The sequence below is a fragment of the Pongo abelii genome, chromosome 14 (assembly GCF_028885655.2).
Source record: "Pongo abelii isolate AG06213 chromosome 14, NHGRI_mPonAbe1-v2.0_pri, whole genome shotgun sequence".
NCBI lineage: Eukaryota > Metazoa > Chordata > Mammalia > Primates > Hominidae > Pongo > Pongo abelii.
In genome coordinates, this window is record NC_071999.2 from 115,039,705 (window position 1) to 115,062,758 (window position 23,054).

At 37.2% G+C, this 23,054-nt stretch overlaps 1 protein-coding gene across 8 annotated transcripts in view; it reads left to right on the plus strand.

Moving 5' to 3' along the window:
• MYO16 (myosin XVI) overlaps positions 1–23,054 on the plus strand; it is a 717,368-nt gene that overhangs the window by 296,672 nt on the left and 397,642 nt on the right. For all 8 annotated transcript variants that reach the window (XM_054529223.2, XM_054529222.2, XM_054529219.2 and 5 more), the window contains 2 exons: positions 7,246–7,370; positions 17,968–18,093. In XM_054529223.2, the coding sequence (XP_054385198.1) occupies positions 7,246–7,370; positions 17,968–18,093 (251 nt within the window). The remainder of the gene's footprint in view (positions 1–7,245; positions 7,371–17,967; positions 18,094–23,054) is intronic.

Sequence of the window (23,054 nt, forward strand, 5' to 3'; positions counted from 1 at the left end):
CTGAAAAGATGAGGCTGAGCCCCTAAATGCATTCACCAACAAAGGATGTTTAATTATACAGGTCCAGCATATAATTTCATCAGTAAGTGCAGCCTTTGGAAAGTGGGAGGTATGAGAATCCCTGAGCCCAATATAGTATTAAACTGAAGAATTATGCCCCTCCTTTTTTCCCCTACTGTTTAGGTGTAAATAACAATAAAGAAATTCCAATCCCTTCAAAATGACCCTTGGCCAGAGAAAAGTTTACAGTTTTTAAGAGCCACAAGGAGCTTATGCAGATACCTTTTTTGCCTCTAAGAAAACCTCACGTCTGCCTCATTGTTCCCTTGTGCTCTCTGCCTCCTCCAGATTGCTTTTATGAAAAAGGTTTATTCTGAGAATGGCTTAGAATAATAATAATTAGCACTTAGCAGCAATGAGTTCGCAGATAAAATAGTCTCATTAGTTGTGAAAGCAAGGTGGGTGTGGTTACCATGACAGGGGATGATGTGAGCATGGCTGAGCTGCTGAAGGTCACCAAGTGGGGGTCTCAGGCAGAAGCAGGCTGGGTCGGGCTGGCAGTGCATTCAGTTGGCCACTCTGCAGCTCAGTCGTGCCTGGGCACTGTCACTTGTGGGAACGCTCACTCACATTCTCCAAGTCTGGTTAGCTGTGTCTGGTGGGAGGCAGATTCCATTACTTCTAAAGGGAATGAAGCTTGAAGTTATGCAGACTTCTTTGTTAGGAAGTTAATTATTTGGATCTTTGCCAGACTTTACATGTAGCCTGCAATTCTGAATTTACATGAAAAACTTGGCACAATGGTGCCTATAGTTAATAATACTGTATTGCATACTTTGAAATTTGCTGAGATCATAGTTTGTATGTTGTGTTCTGATCACCAAATAATAGTAAAAATAACAGTAAATAAAGAGTGTGGGAGGAAATTTGGAGGTGAAGGATATATTTCTGGCATATAAAGTGGCGATGGTTTCAGGAATGTATACTTATCTACAAACATCAAGTTGCATACAATAAATATGTACAGCTTTGGTATGTTGGTCATACTGCAATAAATGGTTTAAAAAAATAAAACCAGTGATGCCAAATTTTTAAAAAGTACTTGACCATGTTTTGTTTAGCTGTGCCAGTTCTATATTATTATTTCCTGCTTTTTCTGTTGTTCTGAATTTTTAAAACTACAGTAATAAATGTTTCTTTTAGAAAAAAATGGCATTTATTTGCAAATGCATTCACATTGCTTATAAACCTCTCCAACTCATTACAGCATTTTGTTTGATAGGAAATTTTGGTATTGCAAGATCAGTGTTTTATATCCTATGTAAAGAATAAAAATAAATGTGTTCCTTTGAGAGGTTGATATTAAAAAGGAGTATGCAAAAACAAAACAAAACAAGAGGAAAGCACTAACTCTTAAATGGCTGGTAGAAAATCTGTCACTACTATGGCTGTCACAGTCAGCTTGTTAAATACACGTTTGCTGGAACAAACTCAATTTAATATCTCTTAAATTTTTAATTCTGTTTGCCATTTGTCACTGCAGTCACTCTGGCCCATGCCTTCACATCCATCTGCCCTTCCCTCAGCTCATTCACAATCTGCTTCTGCTTATGTTGGTCTTCCTCCTACTATCTCCATCATCTGCCACCATTCCTGGTAAATACTGTCTAATTCGATTTATTCTCTGGCCCTCTGCTTGGTACATTTTTACAGTTATCTACTGTGACAGCATGGGCTGATGTCTTTAGAAATTCCTACTGTTTCAAGATGAGATTTTTATTATTATTTGGCTCTGGGTATTTCAGCATCACCTTTTTATAACCAGGTGGTTGCAATCCTAGAATTTTCATTTTGCATTGTGCAGTTTTGCATCCGAGTACTTATCACCTGTCACATCAGGATGCACGTGGCAGAAGAGGCCGGCAACGTCTTGAACAAGTTGATTAAATGGAAACTCGCTGGTCACAAGTCCTATTTGTGCTGTCACCACCAACTTACACTGTAAACTTGGGGACAGCAATTAACCTCGGCTCACCGCCTGAGCCTGCCAGGCTGTAAAATGAGACAACTACAGAGAGCTGATTGAGCATTTGATGAATATTAGATCTCCAGTGCAAGAAGAACCAGCTGGCATGCAACGAAGGCAGTCGATTAGAAAGTGAGCAAGCATGGAAAGAAAGCACTGATGGGAGAGCCTGAGGAGCACCCAGGACAAAAGATCAGCATAATGGATACATTATACACACACATACAGAAATATTCGTGTCCCTGAAAGACACCAAAAGCTTTCATCGGCTCTGCATACATCACCATTCACTGTCTTGTCTTCTTTCAAACCCATTCTTCTAACAACCATAGCTCACATTTATTTTCCTGAGTTCCTAGTATCCTGTGGTTCAGCCCACCCACTGAAGTTCAGTTTCTAAACCTACAAACCCATTGGACATACCCTTGCAACAATGGCTATTACCTTCCTTAGTTTTCTATCCAGTGATAGCGTTCTTTCCTTTTTTATTACCTTATCTCTCTTTGACATTCGATGACTTTGGTGACACTCTCTTAGGAACATTCTCTCTCCTGCCATCTTCCCACAGTTTTCCTTCCCCTCTTCGAGCTTCTACTTAGGTTTCCTTCTAATGCTTCCCATGTCTGTCCAGATTGCTAAACGTTGGTCCCTCCTGGGGCTTTGTCTTTGAGAATCTTCCATCTCCTCCCACGCTGTTGCTGGGTTATCTCACCCTTTTGCTTGTGTTGTTACCACTTGCTCGTTCTCAAGAATATCCCTGTAGCTTAATTATCTTTCAAGACTTTCACTCCTATGTATGCAGTTTTATTAAGTATCTCGACTTGAGTGTCAGATAGTTTGAAATAATATGTCTCTATGGAAAGTATTATTGTCCTTTCACTGTCTGTATTTCATATTTTGCCATTATCACCAGGAACATCACTTTTGTTCTCCCATATCGTCATGTCTGATTGTTGCCAATTGTTACAGATGCTACTTATCTGATGTCTTTCTAATATGTCCACCCAGATCACAAATCATGCTGTCACTGCCTTAATTAACATGCTGGTCTTTCTATTTTACATTACTACAGTAGCTTCCAAAACTGGTCTTCTTGCCCCCAGTCTTAACCCTCCCCCTTCATTTTTCAGAGGACTCCCAGGTGAATCAGTTCATGCATGTCATGTGTTTTTCTTTTCTTTGAGGCAGTTTATTTGAAATGCTGTCCCTGCACCAGCCTCTTCAAAATCATACATAGTTGGGGTTACGGTCTGCATGACTACGTAAGATGGTCGCAAGTTGTGCCTGCTCTTAGGGTTGGGAGAAGAGAATGGGTGGAGGGTAGCAGCACCCTTCCTGTTTACTTCTCTTTGCTGGAACTACTTTATTTGCCGCTCAACTCTTTTACTTGTGTGCATCTCTTAGAATACTTACTATGAAGATAAAAATTTGGATTAGTGGCACTTCTATGAGCTTACAGGATCCCATGCTAAAATCATGGGATAGGTCATATTATAGTGAATTACAAATGTCTATTTCCTTTTTGAGGGCAAAAATGATGTTTTATGTATGACCAAATGATGATACAATGGCATATGATAATGAATAAAAATAAGGCATATGCAAATCTTCTAAAAACACCAAGGAGGAAGGATATGATTTTCCTTACAAGTACTACAGAAGGCATCACAGAAGTGTCACCTACACTAAGCTGAAGGTGAGGGGCTGGGTTACCCTAGAGAAACCAAGCAGGGGAGCATAAGCAAAGGCAAGAAGGTTGGAAATGCCACGGAAGAGAGGCGGCGCAGATCCTCCCACAACTCGGGAGAGTGCACAGCTGTGCAGTTCAGCACGGTCATAAAACCATCATAATAGCAGCAAAGAGTAGCCCTAATATCATCAGAGAAAAGGAAAAGTTGAATTCTTACAAAAACAATATTACCTTAAGAGGGACGGTTAAGGGAAGTTAAGTTAGGGTTCAGATTGCCTTGGGGTGTTGATGTAATTTCAGTTTTGCACAAGTATCCACTGATATTATCAGATTAAACCAGGCAGTAATAATTTCACAAGTAATAACGTGTGGATTTCAGGTAAATTATTTTGTTTCTTAATTCTTATATTAAAATAAATTACTAAATTTCTTTCAAAATAATAAATCTAAACAGACCTTCCATTAATTTGTTTTCAGAAAACAATATGAAAATCTACATTTTGTACAGAAAATGAGAACGGACCCATTATCCATTACAAAATAGACTTATGGGCTCTATCCATCTTGGTTGGTTTTATCCAGGAGCATTAAAGACATTTGTTTGACAACAAAAAGAAGGAGTTTCTGTTGTGTTGTATTAACCAAAAGTGATTTGGGCTACTTTCCTGAATATATATAAAAAAAGAAATCTAAAATTCACATTTTAATTGGTATCATATCCGATTCAAAATTAAGTTTTCAAATATTAGGATACAATGTAATAATATTCTCCTGTGATATCTTCACAACACGGACCAGAAATAGATTTTTTTTTTCTTAATATAATGAGTCTGCAGTGAGTGATGTTTTATCTCTGTTTTAGTTTGTTACTTGTTTTTAATCTTGTTGTGTTTTTATCACTCCATTTTAAATACATAATTATATAAAAGATACATACAACTTTAGTAGACATTGTAACATCCTAAAAGTTAACAAAGTAACTTTAGAGTGACTATCAGATTCTTGTGCTACTTTAGCATGCAAAATTGAAGGCTGACATCTGAGAAATGATATTTGCCAAAATAAATCACACATGAAATTTCATAATGCTAAAAGTCAGAATAAGTGACAGTTTTAGCTGGTTCATAACAGACCTCAAATGACTCTATAAGGGAAATGTTAGTTCTAAAATGGCATGTCCATGATTCAGAAGCTGCGGAATGGTCATGGGTATTTCTATTTCATGTTTCTACTAAAATGGACTAGCTTTGAATAGAATATTTGAACCAAGATACATTATCCAAATACTGCATTTTGCTTTATTTTGTTTTGTTACTCCATGCCTCCTAAATGACCAAATGATAGTATATGACACACCTAAACGAGAGGCATGAAAAACACATGTTAGAAAGCTGACTAATCACAGATCACTTTTATTTAGTGCTTACTGAAAGCTAAATACATGTTATATATTTTATGTGTTTTAACTCACTATCAAGCAACGGACAAATCAAATACTATCAACACCATTTTGCAGTTGAAGAAACCGAGGCAGAGGATGTTACTTGCCCACATTGGTACAAGTAGTCATTGATACACACAGCACTAACACCCAAGCAGGTTGAGTCCAGAGCACCTCTTCTCTATTGCTCATCCAGGCTCAGAGAAGGAGCTGTGGCATGAGGCAGAGTTGAAGTGCCCCAAGGGGAGAAAAGATACCAGATATGCAACATGCTTGATGTGGTTTCCGCTATAGAGCTACATCTTAAAAGTATGAACTATTATCTGAGGGACTAAGCACATTGAAGCCCACACAGGTTAAATAACTTTTGCAGAGTCAACCTGAGGAAGGAAACTACAGACAGGCATGTTCAGGGGCATCAATCCAGGGTGTACTACTGGGTCCACTGTGCTAGGCTTTCCCTTGAGGTTTGCTGCCAGGATGCAATCAGATAAGAGACAAAGTGCTCAGAAGAGTGGCTGGTTCATAGCAAACACTTGCTGTGAGGGAGATATCACCATCATTATCGTTTTTCCCTTGGAAGAAGATGAATTAATTCTCCTTAGTAAATACATATTTTGTTCAGCAACCAATGCTAGGAATAGGGGACACATCAATGAAGAGACACAGCCAGAGATGATACATCATGAAATTTCAGGTTAAAATATCTGCCGAATAGAGGTATAGACAGGAATTCCGCAGACCTGAGCCTTCTGTGCACCACCTACCCACCTGGGTGAAGTCAGACTGTGGATTCCGCACTCAATGTTAGTTATCTTTATTAACATTAGTAGTCATGAAATGTTCAATTGATGCATCATTTTAAAAAACTTATTTTAAAATCATTTTAGATTGCGAGAAAGTCTAAAGACAGTGCAAAGTTTCCAAATGCCCTCCACAGAGCTTCCCCTAATGTTAACACTTGCATAGCCATGGTACACTTATCAAAACTAAAAAGTTAACATTGGGACAATATTAACTGTACTAAACTACAGACTTTATTCATAGTTTTCCAGTTTTTATACTAATGTCTTTTTTTTTTTTTTTTTTTTTTTTGAGATGGAGTTTTGCTCTTGGTGCCCAGGCTGGAGTGCAGTGGTGCAATCTTGGCTCACTGCAACCTCTGCCTCCTGGGTTCAAGCAATTCTTCTGCCTCAGCCACTTGAGTAGCTGGGATTATAGGCACTTGCCACCACAACCAGCTAATTTTTGTACTTTTATTAGAGACGCATTTTGCCATGTTGGCCAAGCTGGTCTTCAACCCTTGACCTCAAGTGACCTGTCCATCTTGGCCTCCTAAAGTGCTGGGATTACAGGTGTGACCCACAGTGCCCAGCCTAAAGTCTTTTCTTCTATTCCAGGATACTAGATTGCTTTTAGGTGCAACTATTTTGGCCAGAAAAATCATAGAGATCAAAAACTGTGTCTTTGTTATTTGTTTCCATTTAAGTACTTTAAAATAATTTGAGTAATGTATGTTGATGATTTATACTAAAACAGATATGAATTGAAAACCTGCCCTTATAAGGCATCATATCATACTTTAAAACATAACATCCCAGCACTTTGGGAGGCCGAGGTGGGAGGATCATGAGGTCAGGATATCAAGACCATTCTGGCTAACACCGTGAAACCCCATCTCTACTAAAAATACAAAAAAAAAAAAAATTAGCTGGGCGCAGAGGCGGGCGCCTGTAGTCCCAGCTACTCAGGAGGCTGAGGCAGGAGAATGGCGTGAACCCGGGAGGCGGAGCTCACGGTGAGCAGAGATCGCGCCACTACACTCCAGCCTGGGCGACAGAGCGAGACTCTGTCTCAAAGAAAATAAAAAAGAACATAACAAGAGATAATTTTATATTTTTTAAAGACTATAGTTGGAAATAGAATATGTACAAAGATAAACAATCAATTCTTTGAATAAGTGTTCGAAGTGGAAGAGGAGCTTCAAAGAAAAATACGTTGAAAGAATAGATGATAAAGCTAGGCTTTGACCCCCAGGAACTGAGAAGTATCTCTCCATTCTGGCTGAAAGACTCTTTCTTCCCACAGGAGTGGATTTGACCTCACTGCGCCAGATGAAGCTTCAGAGACCAATGAGTATGTTAACAGATGTCAAACACTTCTTATCATCTGGAGGAAATGTCAATGAGAAAAATGATGAAGGAGTAACCCTGGTAAGTTCATATATTTGACTCAGAAACTATTTGAATAGCGAATTTAAGTTGATCCATAAAACATAGAATTCATTACAATTAACCTTTAAATAATTGTCATCATAAAGTAATACATGTCAATTGTAGAAGTTTTGGAAGACACCTAAGTAGGCAAAGAAGAAAATGCAGACCCAGCAGTCCCATTATTGGGTGTCTATCCAAGGAATATAAATCATTTTACCACAGACACATGCATGCGTGTGTTCATCCCAGTGCTGTTGATAATAGCAAAGACATGGAATCAACCTAGATGTCCATCAGCCCATATGGCTGAAGCAGTGTCAGCAGGAAGGGAGAGGCACTGGGACCAGATCACACAAGCTTTTATGAGCCTATATGAGGACCACGGCTATGACTCTGCATGGGATAGGAAGACAGTGGGAAGTTCAGAAGAGAGGAGGGCATGAGCCTGCTCCGTTTTAAAAGGATCACCTACCCTGGCTGTTGTGTTAAGAACTGACTGAACAGGAAACGACAGGTGCTACAGAGGATGTGGAGAAATAGGAACACTTTTACACTGTTGGTGGGACTGTAAACTAGTTTAACCATTGTGGAAGTCAGTGTGGCGATTCCTCAGGGATCTAGAACTAGAAATACCATTTGACCCAGCCATTCCATTACTGGGTATATAACGAAAGGATTATAAATCATGCTGCTCTAAAGACACATGCACACGTATGTTTATTGCAGCACTATTCACAATAGCAAAGACTTGGAACCAACCCAAATGTCCAACAATGATAGACTGCATTAAGAAAATGTGGCACATATACACCATGGAATACTATGCAGCCATAAAAAATGATGAGTTCATATCCTTTGTAGGGACATGGATGAAGCTGGAAACCATCATTTTCAGCAAACTATCGCAAGGACAAAAAACCAAACACTGCATGTTCTCACTCATAGGTGGGAATTGAACAATGAGAACACATGGACACAGGAAGGGGAACATCACACACCGGGGCCTGTTGTGGGGTGGGGGGAGGGGGGAGGGATAGCATTAGGAGATATACCTAATGTTAAATGAGGAGTTAATGGGTGCAGCACACCAACATGGCACATGTGTGTATATATATATGTAACAAACCTGCACGTTGTGCACATGTACCCTAAAACTTAAAGTATAATTAAAAAATAAAAATAAAAATAAAAGAACTGACTGAAAAGGACAGAGGTGAACCTGAGAGTTTGTTTAGGAGGCTTTTCCAGTAATCTAGGCAATCAGTAATGTGGCTCAGACAACAGGGGTAGAGTGGTAGTGCAATTGGACCTCCTAATAAATGTGTTGTGTAATTAGAATGACTCCAAGCATTTTTAGCTTAAACTACCAGTGTGATGGAGATGGCATCAAATATGATGAGGCTGAAGAAGACACAAACCTAAAGCAGGAAAGATCACATTAGTTTTGGAGATATTAAGTTTGAAGTGTCTCTTAGCCATCTTAATGGAACTGTTGGATTTGTGGTTGGACATTGGAGTCTGGAACTCAGATCTCTAGATGAAAGAAAGAATTTGGGGAACATTAGCATATATGTGATATTGAAAGCTTTGATACTGGATGAAGTCACTACTTGTATGCAGAAGGAAAGAAATTTGGGACCAAGCCATGGAGATGAAGAAGAGGAGGCTCCAGAAAGGAGATGAGAAGGAGCAAGCGCTGAGGAAGGAGGAAAACCAAGAGGACTAAATGTCCTCGGAACCAAGTGAAAAGTTTGAGGAAGAGGGAGGAATGATAGACTACCAAATACTGCTGAGTGGTCAGTTAAATGGGAATTGTGAATTGGTTATTGGACTTAGTAACTTGGAGGTCATTGACTTTCTCTTGGAGGACAGTTTCAGTGGACTAGTAGGGTCAAAAGTCTGATTGGAGTGAGTTATTTAATTAATTCAGTTATTACATGTAATTAATTAATGCCTAACACATAATAGAAACACAATAGAGCCTTTGTTTCTTTGTATGGTAGAATATATTACAACTTCATAGTTCTTTTAAAAAAACACTGCTAAGTAAAAACAAAATGCATATTTCAACCACTGCTAAATAAAGAGCATACACACTTCAGTAGAGAAGCTATTGAAGCAATCAATACAGAGCAATAAATTGCTATCATTTTCAATTTTTACTTTCCTTGTGACCTTCTTTTTATTGAACAGAGAGCATAAATATTGCAAATAATTGTTCTAAAATAACCAAATCTTGTGGTCATTATCTTTGAGCTTTTAACAAGAAAGTAACAATGAAAAAAAGGCTAGGATGCTGTCCCTTGAAGATTACAGCATTTAACAGCCGGCTGTTTGGTTTGATTCACATGTCTGAATTGGTTAGTCTGTATATGTTAATGACTGTCATTTCCTTGTGTTTTCTTTTCTGTAAGGTATATAGTGTCTTCATCTATTGTGGAGATAAGCAGAAGAAGACACTTTTGTTCAGATTGATTTCCACACCTGAGATGGAATGTCAGTTGTAGTTCAAAATTAGGCATAATTTTTCACAGTGTTAAATTGTTATGTGCAAAAGAGATGAAACTAACAACAAAAGGCTCAATGGGAATAAAATTCTAATAAGATGGGTTTGGAGTTGCCTTTACCTTCTTTATTAGAATTGCAACAAAATAACTAAATATAACATATCTCTTTTTAAAAGGGATCTTTTAGTTTACATTATCTTCTTGTTAAATAGGGGCCTCAGAAAATCATACAATTTTAATAAACACCATGTTACAGAGTATATGAAGACGAATTCATCAGTTTGAGAATATAGTCTTTGAAAATATTAATGTGATAACTAGCATATATATCATGAAGACATTGTTGTTTTATTATTTACTGTGTTAGCACATAATTTGATATATCACATCTGGCCCTGAGGCTTATGTATTTGGTTTGTTAGGAAAGAATTATTCAGGAGAGGCAAGTATCAAGCAATTTTATTTTTGTCACCTTAATTCAGTAAAGCTGGTTCATCCCTTACTTATGAATGGAGACAGCCATTGATTTTATGGTCATTTTTAAAGAATACAACTTCTGTGGTCACTTTATGTCACAAACCAACCTCAAATTAAAGTGTCCAATCCCATATTATAATTAAAACTCTCAAGTCAGGAGTTGTAGAATTTTTGTGCCATACTTCCCAGTGACCCTTGGGTGTAGCCCATGGATCGCCTTTCAAAATAATGTTTAAAATGTAATAAAAAATGGTGCCTAGAAAACAAATTATGTTGAAATATAGTCAACATAATATTAAAAGTAAATGTGTGATATATAATGCATGTGCTTCTGTATCATTCCACTAAGCAACAGATCTAGAAATTACCATGATTTTAAGGTGGCATGGACCATGAATGCTATCTTGAGGTATTTGCTGCAACAGAACAGTGATATGAAAATGTCAGGACTTTTATTGATGATGACATCACGGCTTTGCTTTTTGTGCTCATTGTTGAAGAATTTGCTAAACTTCAATTAAGGAGTGGAAGAAAATAAAGCTATTTTCTCACCCAAGTTTTCACCCCCCCACCCCCCCAAATTTTATCCACAAATCCTGCAGAGGTCAGTGGGCCCAGGTGTTAGGGACTGTGAGTTTAGTTAAATGTTAAATTCATTCCCAACTTAGTGCTGTACCAGGTTGGGAAGTCCATAGAAGGGAAGGTGGACATGGGTTACTATTTTTCCTCTTGCCATTTTTCTTCATCCCTCACTCCCTTATTAAACTCCACTGAAGTTAAGAGGAAGAAGAAGGGAGGAGGGAGCAGATAGGGAAGAAGAGAGGCAACAAGAGCAAGGTTTTTAACTGAGCCTTCTTTAGATGGTATCTAGCTCTCTGACCAAGAATTTGAGTCTTCTTTTCGTAAGAATTTGGGGGTGTTTTGGATCCCACCCACCCACCATCATCATGGGGAAGCCTTAGCCTGTACCAGGTCTGGGTGATGCGCTCTTCCAAATGGTCCTTTATGCTCACTCGGCTTTTGGGAATTTGAGGACACTCCAGGTTCTCTCTGCTAAGCTGTGCTTGCTCCATGAGGCACCCCCTAAAATAGAACCAGAAATGACCACAGCTTCATGGGTAAACCCGCCCATCTCTTGCCGTTTACTTTGTGCATGCAAGAATCAAAACCAGTTTATTCTGTGTCCACCAAACTACTCAGGATATGTAGCTTCTCAGGGTGGTCTCTACAGCCTCTCTTTGCCATAAAATTGGGAGGAACTCTCATCCACCTTGATACCTACACACAGTGGGAAGGGAAAGTGGACTCCTAACACACTAAGAGTGCTCTTCAAAAATTGTTCAACACTTTTTCTCCTTTTGTCTTTAATTTCTGACCTAGTGTGCCCTCAGTCTCGAGGTAGAGTTCAAAAGTCATCTGAGCAGTTTTAGGGCAACTGTTTTCCAATTTACATATATAGTCTCACTTTGGGATATGATTTATAGTATTTTCATACTTCTGTCAAATCTGAGATAGTAAAAATCCTGTCTTAGTGTTATGATGAAATAGATGAAGAAGACCTGAAATTATTGGTCAACAATCCTGACTGAACCTAAGAGGTATCTGAATGGTCCTCAAGATTAGTTTTCATTTCTTTGTAACATAGTTTTTATTAAAATATAGCATTAGCCTCAGCATGATCTTCTAGCTTCAGAGTGGCAGGGGTCACAGAGCTTCAGTAAGAACAGATCCAGTGGGAATATGTCATAATATTTAACATTTTACATACAGATTAGTAAAAAATCAGATGCACAAATACAAGGGCAAGATAATTCAAAACAATTAACAGATATTTTCCAAGTTATACATGTGGAAAAGACTTAAGCCTCTGGCAAAGACCCTTACAATGTAAAAATATGATGAAAAAGCACAGAAATGTTAATATCTTGATTATGTCAGAAATCATAATTAACATACATTTTGCATTAAAGAGTGAGCAAAATTAAGGGGCAACAGGTAATTTGCTGAGACTAATATTTGCAACAGGTTTCCCAAAATTTTAATATCTTCAAAATATGCAGAGTTCATAGAAATTAATTAAAACCACCTCTTACTAGAAAATAAACAATAACAAGAGTCAATTCACAAAAGAAAAATATCCAACTAGCCTATGTATATGAAACGAGGACCACTGTTGGGAATTAAGTAAATGCAAATTATTTGAAATCATTTCAGAAATAAATAATAGCGAAGACCAGAAAAGCCAAGGGTCTCTGCAAATGGATTCTTTCATCCACTGCTTGACTGTGGGTAAATTGATACATTCTAGAACTCTGCATGGCAACATGCCACAGGAATGTTGAAAAAATGCTCATTATTTTAGAATCAGGATGTATCAAAAGGAAATCATTACAGACATATATAATAATCACCAACAAAATCATTTTTAAAAACAATATCAAAAATGATAACTACATAAATATCCAACAATTAGGAATTAGCCCAGTCAATGAAAATGTGTCTGTATAATTGTATACTATGCTTTCCTGAAAATCTAAGGTTTAGAAGCCCAACAGCACCATGATGAAGAGGCCAGATAGACCCAACTTGGTGCTCAGCCTGGAAGGCTCCATCACTTCCAATCTGTGACTTGTGCTGGCTTCTTAAACTCTGAGTTATCATCTTCTCATCTTTTAAACTGGAATAATAAGAGTGCCACATTATAAGATAACCAGGCCCAAGTAGACCATGCATGTAAATCACTCAGCTTATTGTCTAGTTTGTACACAGTGAGCTCTCGATCAAAGTTAGCCTTTAAGTGATCCAAACATTCAACAGCATGGAAGATATTAACTATATTTGAATAAAATAAATTGCTGGGTACACAGTGATTCTAATTTTATTTAGTATTATTTTAAATTGACAAATAATACTTAAATGCATTTATGGGGTACAATGTGATGTTTTGATATATGTATACAGTGTGAAATGATTAAATCACTCTAAGTTAACCTAACCTATCCACCACGTTTCTTACCATTTTTGTGTTGTGACATTTGAAATGTATTCTTAGTTATTTTAAAATATATAATACATTTTTTACTGACAATAGTCATCCTGCTTTGTAATGGATCTCAAAACATATTTCTCCTGTCCAGTTGAAACTTCAAACCCTTCAACCAACAACTCTTCATTTTCTCTCTTCCCCTCCCCCAGTCCCTGGCAACCATCATTCTTCTCTCTACTTTTATGAGTTTGACTGATTTAGATTTCACTTAGAAGCGAGATCATGCAGTATTTGTCTTTCTGTGCCTGACTTATTTCACTTAACCTAATGTCCTTCAGTTTCGTCCACATTGTTGCAAATGACAGGGTTTCTTTCTTTTTTAAGGGTGAATAGTATTCCATTATGTATATATACTACATTTTCTTCACATATTTACCTGTTGATGAACAGTGAACTTGGCTATTATGAATAGTGCTACACTGAGCATGGGAGTATGAATATCCCTATGCCATAGCGACTTCCATTCGCTAGGATATATACCAGAGTGGGGTTTCTGGATCATAAGGTAGCTGTATTTTTAGTTTTTTGAGGAACATCTATACCATTTTCCATAATGGTTGTACTAACTTACATTTCTACCGGTAACATACAGATATTCCCCTTTCTCTGTATCCTTGCCAACACTTACTTGTCATCTTTTTGAACAGCCATCCAAACAGGTATGTGGTGATATTTCATTGTGGTTTTAATTTGCAGCTCCCTAATGATTAGTAATGCTGAGCATTTTTTCATGAGCCCATTAGCCAATTGTATATCTTCTTTTGATAAATGTCTGTTCAAGTCCTTTGGCCATTTTTAAATTGGGTTATTTGTTTTCTTGTTATTCAGCTGTTTGAAGGTCCTACTTCTATAAAGGGAGTGGCATCGTTAAATAGAAATAAATGACCAGAATCTGAAAAGTGAAGCATTTATCTAGAAAGTCAAATTGTCAATATCTTTAATGTCTTTTTGTATTTTATATATTTTAGACTCTTAAAAATAAATACAAAGTAATTTAAAGTTAGAAAAACCTTTCTGGATTTTACTTGAATACATGCTTGAAAGGGCCCAAGAGTGTGTTGCTCTTAAAACCAGGCAAGGCCATCTTGGTATTTGTGGACATTTGCTCTGTGCTGCCTTAAACCCTGTCCGGAGCAACTGATTCAGCTGAGAACCAACATTGAAAATAATGATAGTGCTACTTATTTTAATTTCTATAAATATTGGGTTGAGGTACTATTTTTCAAATATTAGAACTATCTTTTATTTGGGAAAATAAATGGAAAATCTCAAACTTCAGAAATAATTGGTAGTCTATAGTATGTTTTCTAGCAATTCACTCTACCAGTAAATGAAATGAACAGGCTGTCAATGACTGAGATGCTGTAATATGAAATGGGCACAGTGTTGGGGGTTTTGACTGGATGCGATGAAAACTGATCCTTATATGGGATCATAAAAAGAGAAGATGTTCTAATGACCAAATGACCCTGTTGTCTGTTTTTACCCAGGCCTACATCACACTGGATATGTGTGTGTTAGGGTGCAGGTTTAGAGGAGATCCCTTCTGGAGTGGACTCAGACTCCCAAATGTGGAGCCTAGGATGCTCCTGTGCTTTCATAGCTGAAAAACACTAGCACTTGGTGATGGTTTTGCAAAGCATACCAGGAGGCAATATGCCACATTTACCAAACAAGACCGTGCCTGCACTGATGGACAGCCATGGGAAAGCCGAAGCAAGCGTATAGATATTGTGTATCATCCAGAGACTAAAATGTTAATATAAAATTAGTATGTGGAAGGGTGAGGGACATAGAAGTGGTTTACAGAAATAAGAAAAAAATTATATTAACATACAAAAATGATGGTATGAATGCAAGATGTATTAGGAGCCTCAGTACGTTAGTGTTATCCTTGTGGCTTGACCTCACTGCGTGTCCACTCTTCTGTGCTATTTCATATCTGAGTCCTGGAGGCTGCAGAGCATGGCCTCGGATCTCAGTGACCATGCTTTTTCCTTGGGCCAGTTACCTAAACTCTAAACCACTGCTTCTGCATGTGCAAAATAAGGGCAACATTCATGTCACAGATGGTAAAGATTAGAAGAAATAACTCGGGTCTTTTATACCTAATGTTTTAGAAGTCACTCCAACCACCTGTCCTGCTTTGTAGCTAGATAGGTGATTTCCAAATTGTAATTTTTCGTGGGAACTGTGTTTGCAAATATGCTGCTGCTAGTTCATGGCATAAATGATAACCATCTCTGTGTTTCTCACAAGACCCTTGAAGTAGCAGGAGAGGAATGTTCTGAGACACCATAGGGATCAACACTGTTGCAGTTGGGCACCTGATATCCTCTAGTCATAGTCAGGACAAGTAGTAGGAGCATAAATCCCATCTCATAAATAGACATTTTTGTTGTTGTTGTTGTTGTTTTTAATCTTTAAACTCTACGTCTAACATGTTCTTAGTGGTGAGAAACTGTATCCCATAGAGGCTAGCTGTTTGCTTATGGATTCAGAAGTTGATTGCCAGTAGACTCAAGATAATGCTCTTAACTCCTGCTACTGTATTATGATAATTGAAAAGTTGGTTATCTCATGTGATTAAGTGGAAGTATTCAATTAGGGTTTTCATTTGTTTATTTATTTTGGTTTTGGGATTACCTAGAAGTAAACTTGCCAGAAGTGACCACAAAGGTCACTGGTAGTAACACTTTGGATAGAGTCTCTAGTGAGTGAGCCAGCACTTCCAGTCTTCCTTCCCAGCCGTGCTTGTGATAACTGGCCCAAGGTTGGACTAAGTTCTAAATGGTGAGAGCCCATTTTTGCTCTATGGAAAGCAAATCTAATCCTGCAGGGATTGGCCCTGTGAACTTGACATCATTAGTATCAATTGCTAACCAGAAAATGGATTCATTCTTGATTCCATTTGTAGACTCTGCGTTATGCTAAAAATTAGTATCTTCTGAGATTCAGATTATTGCATGTAGCACAGAGTAACTGCCAATCATTTACTGATTATTCAAATAATGTAGAATCAATTTAGAAGCAGATGAATAGATCAATTCTCTAGGATAGCAAGTATGTAAAATTATATTTTCTAAAATACTTGTGGATATATCATTTTGGGGACTGTTCCCTAGAATATTAATAAGATTAATTCTGTATGTAGCAAGCATGGGAAAATCTATGTGAAACAGTGTCTTAATTTAGATGAATATATTTATTCTAATGTAGCTGAGTTACAAGAAATAAACAATATTTACACTCTGTAGATTGAAGAGCCTAATTAGGTCCAAAGCTATAAAAATAAATGTTTTTGTTAGATTTTATCAAAATGTACACGTTGAATAAGCCTTTTTGACTTTAATTTTGTCTTTGTAATAAAAACACAATGGAACAGAGCTACAAAATTCCATGCTATCAAACCTAGAAGATGGCATTAATTTTACTACTTTTAAGGTTTTTTTTCTTTCCTTTCTGATTGTTTCTTCTTCCTAATTCTTATGTTTATAAAATAAATCATGTAGTTGCTTAGTAACGTCATTTGAGTGTGATGATAGTTTATATAGAAATAAAGGCTGCTACCTTAGAAAACAGGAATTCCCTCACCTGAAAAAATGTAAAAAATTCTCCAAACCCCGATCTCATCATTATTGTTCCAAAGGCCTTATTTCTAAACTTAAGATTCCATTAAAAAACTAATCTGGGGCCAGACATGGTAGCTCATGCCTGTAACCCCAGCACTTTGGGAAGCCAAGCCAGATGGATTGCTTGACCCCAGGAGTTCAAGACTAGTCTGGGTAACACACAACATGGTTAAAACTAGTCTCTACCAAAATAAATGAATAAATAAATAAAATTAGCTGGGTTTAGTGGCACGTACCTGTATTCCCAGCTACTTAGTAGGGTGGGGTGGAAGGATCACTTGAGCCCTGGAGATTAAGGCTGCAGTAAGACATGATTCCACCACTGCACTCCAGCCTAGGTGACAGAGAGAGACCCTGTCTCAAAAATATAATTAAAAAAGAAACTAAAACTGGGAGAATGTTACAATGGTAGCTACACGATCATTTTTAAGCCGCCAGGATTAGTTAATCCTTTTTAGTGTTCCTGTGCCTTTTACACATACAGAAGCATCACAATTATCACATTTCCTGTTTTTAGTTATTCTTTGAATCACTTTCTATAGCACCAAGTAAAATGCCTGGAATATAGAGCTAATCAGCAAATATTTTACCTTTGGGCAAGAAGTGGTAAGCTTTTCAATTATTATATTCTGTATTTTAAAATATTCAGATTGCATTGAAATGGAACTCTTGGAGGGGGATGGGAGTTACATGAAAAAGTGCACACTATCAAAGTTGGAAGGAAAATCAATAAACATAAGCGTACTTTCAAAGACTGATAATTACACCCATTTATACCAAATAAATAAAATTACATGTATGTTCTTTTGTTTTTATGTTCTCTGTATTTTAGATCCACCATTTCATTAAGTAGCTCTCTTTAAACCACTGAGTGAACTGCATGAATATCACTACTTTAAAAAAATGAATAATAAGATGTCTCTTCGCTGCAGTTACACATGGCATGTGCGAGTGGCTACAAGGAGGTGGTGTCTCTTATCCTGGAACATGGTGGAGACCTCAACATAGTAGATGATCAGTACTGGACTCCCCTCCACTTGGCAGCCAAATACGGCCAGGTAGAGTGATTTTCTGAATTCTTTAAAAAATAATTTTATATAATTAATGAATAATTTCATATTCAATTTTGATTTGATTTTAAATTATGTACTAATCATTATTGTAATTTGACTTTTAATAGTATCTTCTTACTGAACAAATATTTTCATGGTTAAAGGAAAATGCTTATACAAGAGCACACAAAAACATGTTCCTTATGTATCTGAATATTGTAGTCAAATCATTGAAGAAATAATCAAAATCTGTAAACATTTGTCATAATATGGAGTTAAAATGTTTTTCATATTATATAGACTTCATATGCTTGCAGTCTCATGAATATGTAATAATTAAGTGTTTTCTACGGCTAATATTTTATTCATGGCAATAGTAGGAAAAGTAACTTAGTTTTACTTGTATATGGAGATTTAAGTTAATGTGTTTATTTCAGAACATTACTTTGGGGTAGCAATCACATCTAGTAAATTTGTAGTAAGATCTCTAAGAGACTAATCATTATGTAAAAAAATCTATCATAAACTTCAGTAGTGTAACTGTCAAAAGAATGGAAAGGATTTGCATTTCACGTATTTTAGAAAAAAATCATATTGCATGGGGAAGTTCTTTCAAACTAACAAGAACATTGTTTTGACGGCACTTCCTATAAAAAAAGATCCATTTATTCAATAAATATATTTAAGGGTCTACTAAATATCCCTGAATTGTGCTTCTATGATGATTCAGTCTCCTTATTTGTTGCTGGTCTGTTCCAGCTTTTTATTTCTCCTTGATTGAGTCTTGATGGATAGTATGTTTTTAGGAATGTATCAGTTTCTTCAAGACTATCCCATTGGTTCAATATATGTGCTCATAATGTTCCATCATGATGCTCTTAAATTTCTGAGCCGTCCGTTGTACTGTCTCCTCCACCAGTTCTTTTTGAGTTGCTTGCTCTTCCCAGGGTTATTGTCATAATTAATGGGGAGGAGCAGGAAGAAAAGTCTAAGTTGGTGAATTTTAAAGCAGCTGTTTCTTCTTCTAAAAATACTAATTTCTTAAAGTCTTCTTAAGCTTGGTAAAGAATGATAAGAGAAAATTAATTTATCATTATTTTCACGTGAAACCCACCTGAAAAGCAGGGAAATGAGTATATATTTCTGCAACTGTTCTATTATAAAGTATCTATTGCAATCTTTGGCTCTACATGTTGAGGGTGTCTAAATGAAATCAGTTTTTCCTGACTCATAAGGAGAATCTAGATATTTATTTTCCACCTCCTGTAAGCTGTAATGACCAAGGAAGAAAGAATTAGATTCTGATTAGAATCCAGAATTCTGATTAGAATCAGAAATTTTATCCCTCAAGCAATCAGATGAAGCTACTGACCTTTTTCTCAGAAATGCATAGACACAAAAAGTATCCCTACAATTTCAGAGGTTGAGTCCTCTATGAAAACTAGGCAGAGACCTTCCAGAGGCCCATAAGAAACCTGCAGAAATAGAACCTTCTTCTTTTTTTTTTTTTTTTTTTTTTTAATGAACCTTCTGTTTTAATAGAACCTTCTTTTTTTTTGCCCAGGCTGTAGTGCAGTGGTGCGATCTCAGATCACTGCAACCTCCGCCTCCTGAGTTCATGCAGTTCTTGTGCCTCAGCCTCCCAAGTAGCTGGGACTACAGGCACTCACCACCACGCCTGGCTAATTTTTTCTATTTTTAGTGGAGACAGGGTTTCACTATGTTGGCCAGGCTGGTCTCGAACTCCTGACCTCAGGTGATCCACCTGCCTCGGCCTCCCAAAGTGCTGGGTTTACAGGCTTGAGCCACTGTGCCCTGGCAGCAATGGAAGCTTCTATCCAGGAAATTATGCTTCTAGTAAAGTTATACTATATAGTAAGAATTGAGAGACAAGATCAGCCAGATAAAATTTGTGTTACGTGGTAAAAACAAATCTGTAATTAGTTTGTGTGATGAAAATGGATTTTTAAATGTTAATTGATATAGTTAGATTTAACAATTAAAAAACCCTTTAGTGATTAACCTATATGCCACACATGATACATGCCATGCGTCAGTGGTAGAGGAAACATAAGCCCAATCTAATTGTCACTTCTTTCAGAAACCTTCCTAGAGATTCCTGTCCCTCAAAAGTCATAAGACACAGGAATCACTGAATGATAAGGCAGAGAATTAGTGGCTATCAGTGTTATTATCTGCCTTTACCTGTCACATTCCAAAAACTTCCCAAACTTTTTTTAATCTGTTCTTTCAAATTAGAGAAACAGTCATGAACTTACATGAGAACTATGCTTCAGAAGCTGTGTTGACTTTGTCAGATGCAAAGGAATTAAGATTGTTTTTATTACTCCCTCTCCAGTGTGCCCGCTAGGTTTCCAACATTCATCATTTATTCATGATAAGTCAATTAAGAAACACTTCCCAACTACTTCATCTCTTCAAAACCAGCTACAAAACAGTTGACCTGAAAATTTAAGCACACCCTAGCTTTCATATACTTCCTTCTATTTTCTCATGCATTTGATTCCGCTTATTTAAGGGATTGCATTAGGCAATTTTTGCATTGTTATAAATTTCTGAGACTGGGTAATTTATAAAGAAAACAGGTTTAATTGGCTCACTGTCTGCAGACTGTGCAGGCATGGCACTGGCATCTGCTGGGCTTCTGGGGAGGCCTCAGGGAGCTTTGACTCATTGCAGAATGCAAAGCCGGAACAGGCACATCACACGGTGGAAGCAGGAGCAGAAAGAGAGTTGGGGGATGTATGCTTCGGGCGGGCGGCGGATGCCACACACTTAAACAACGAGATCTTTTGAGAACTCACTCATTATCGTAAGGACAGCACTGAACCATGAGACATCTGCCCCGTGACCCAATCACCCCCTACCAGGCCACACTTCCAATACTGGGGCTTGCAATTCAACATGAGATTTGGTGCAGACAAACATCCAAACTATATTAGGCATTATGCCAGCTTTGTTTTGAGGCCTCCATGGCCTTCTCACTGGAATAGAAAGGGCCAGCGCTGGGTACCAGCCCCACCACTCACTGACTGTGGACTCAGCAAGCCTTGATTGTTCTTTTTCCACAGAGCCCAACCTTGGGGCCACCAATTATTGAGAACCATAAACATCTATAGAAAGGGGAGACTTTTACTTAGTTCAGCAGATTTTTGTGAATCATGAAGGTGAATGCCTCGTGTGTGTATGGATCATCAGTCAGCACGTGTCTTGATCCATTGATGGTTGCTAGATTGGTACAGACAGATATCTTACTCAAAGGTTTCCAGAAATGGCCATTTACAATGTGCAGATGAGGCAGGTTTTTAAAACACATTATTTTTATCCTCTGCTTCTCTAGACTTGCCTTTAATTTTCTAACTTCTGATACATTTTAGTACTAAGGAAAGTGTCTGAAGATCATATGTCTTTATACTTTGTTCCATTAAGCCTAGTCAAGTAGTGTCTCCACTCGAATGCATGCTCCAGAATGACAGACTTTGAGTTGTCCACTGTGCTAGCCCATTGTCCAGCAGAGTGACCGAAAGACAAAGGCAACCAACCCAGAATTAGATGCAAAATTGGAAATACTGAGTGTAGATGAGGCTTTTGTTTCAGAATATAAGGCATCAAAACCAAGATACTCTTCTTTTACTCAGACTGAAAAAAACACCTGAGAGATTTATGATAATAGAAGATTTTGAGTAAATTGCATCTCAATTATTTCACCAAGAAAAATAGTATATGACATCTAGAATTATTCTAAAAAATTGTTCTCCCAAAAAGATGTCATTTAGTATGCACTTTGGAAATTATATTTTAGAAACAGGTTTATTTGAATATCAATTTATATGCATGGAAGATTTATAACTCACTCTGAAGAAATTTGCTGTAAATATATTGTATCTGTGTTTAGGGGAAAAAGCTTTAGAAATGTGAACATTTTAGAGAGACTAATGGCATTTTTAGAGACATTCACAGTAATTTCGTTCTTATAAAGACCTTATAAATGTAAATACCTTTATGGAGAAGGAGGTAGCTCACAATCTATAACTGTACTTATTATTTACATTTATAGTGGGATGATGTACATATTTTAAAACTGCCTTTTATAAATATATTAACTTTTTCAGTGGAAAGCAAAAGAGATGCTTGTTCTTATAAAAAACTAGGAACTGAATAAATTATGTGAGCAATAAGTCTTTTGGTTTTACAACTCTCATGAGTTGTACGTGAAGTAAAATTTCATTCTAGTCTTGTATATATTTACTGTATTTAGTATTTACAACAGAATTGGCAATACTACACCCAAAGATAAGAAAATATTTGTACAAATGCTGGAATCTAAATATTTTTGTTTCCCAAAGTATTTTGTATGACATAACTCACACATCTTAATGTTTAAAAAGCCATTTTTATTCTCAAATACATTTTTACCCAAGTATATAAAAATTAAGATATATTCAGAGCTTTAATTTTTTTGTATATTTATTTCTTTGCTTTGGAGAAAACAGTCTGGTTATGCCCGCACCCCTCCGACTATGGAATATTAACAAGCTTCATGTGCCATGCTAGGCTCCTATTTGATGTTTGCCATGTCTTTGAGAAATATTCTCACACCCTCAGCTTCAAATGCTCTCTACATGCTCGTGGCTACCCAAGCCTCCTCTCTGTTCCTCTCCCAGATTCTGCATCTGTGTATACCCAGGAGCTGTCTCTTTCTTTCTGTCCTCTAACACCATTTGTTTAAAAAAAAACAAAACATCATCTTCTCTTTCCCATCCCCATCTGTTGCTCTTCTCTTTCATCATTTATTCACCACAAAACTAGTCCTTTGCCATTTTCCTACCTCTCTCTCCTCCCTCATGCCTAACAGAACACTGAGCCTACAAACTCCTACCCAGCGGATTGTGTTGAAATATTTAAGCTATAATCACCACCAGTCAGTCTGTGCCTCCTCACTGCCT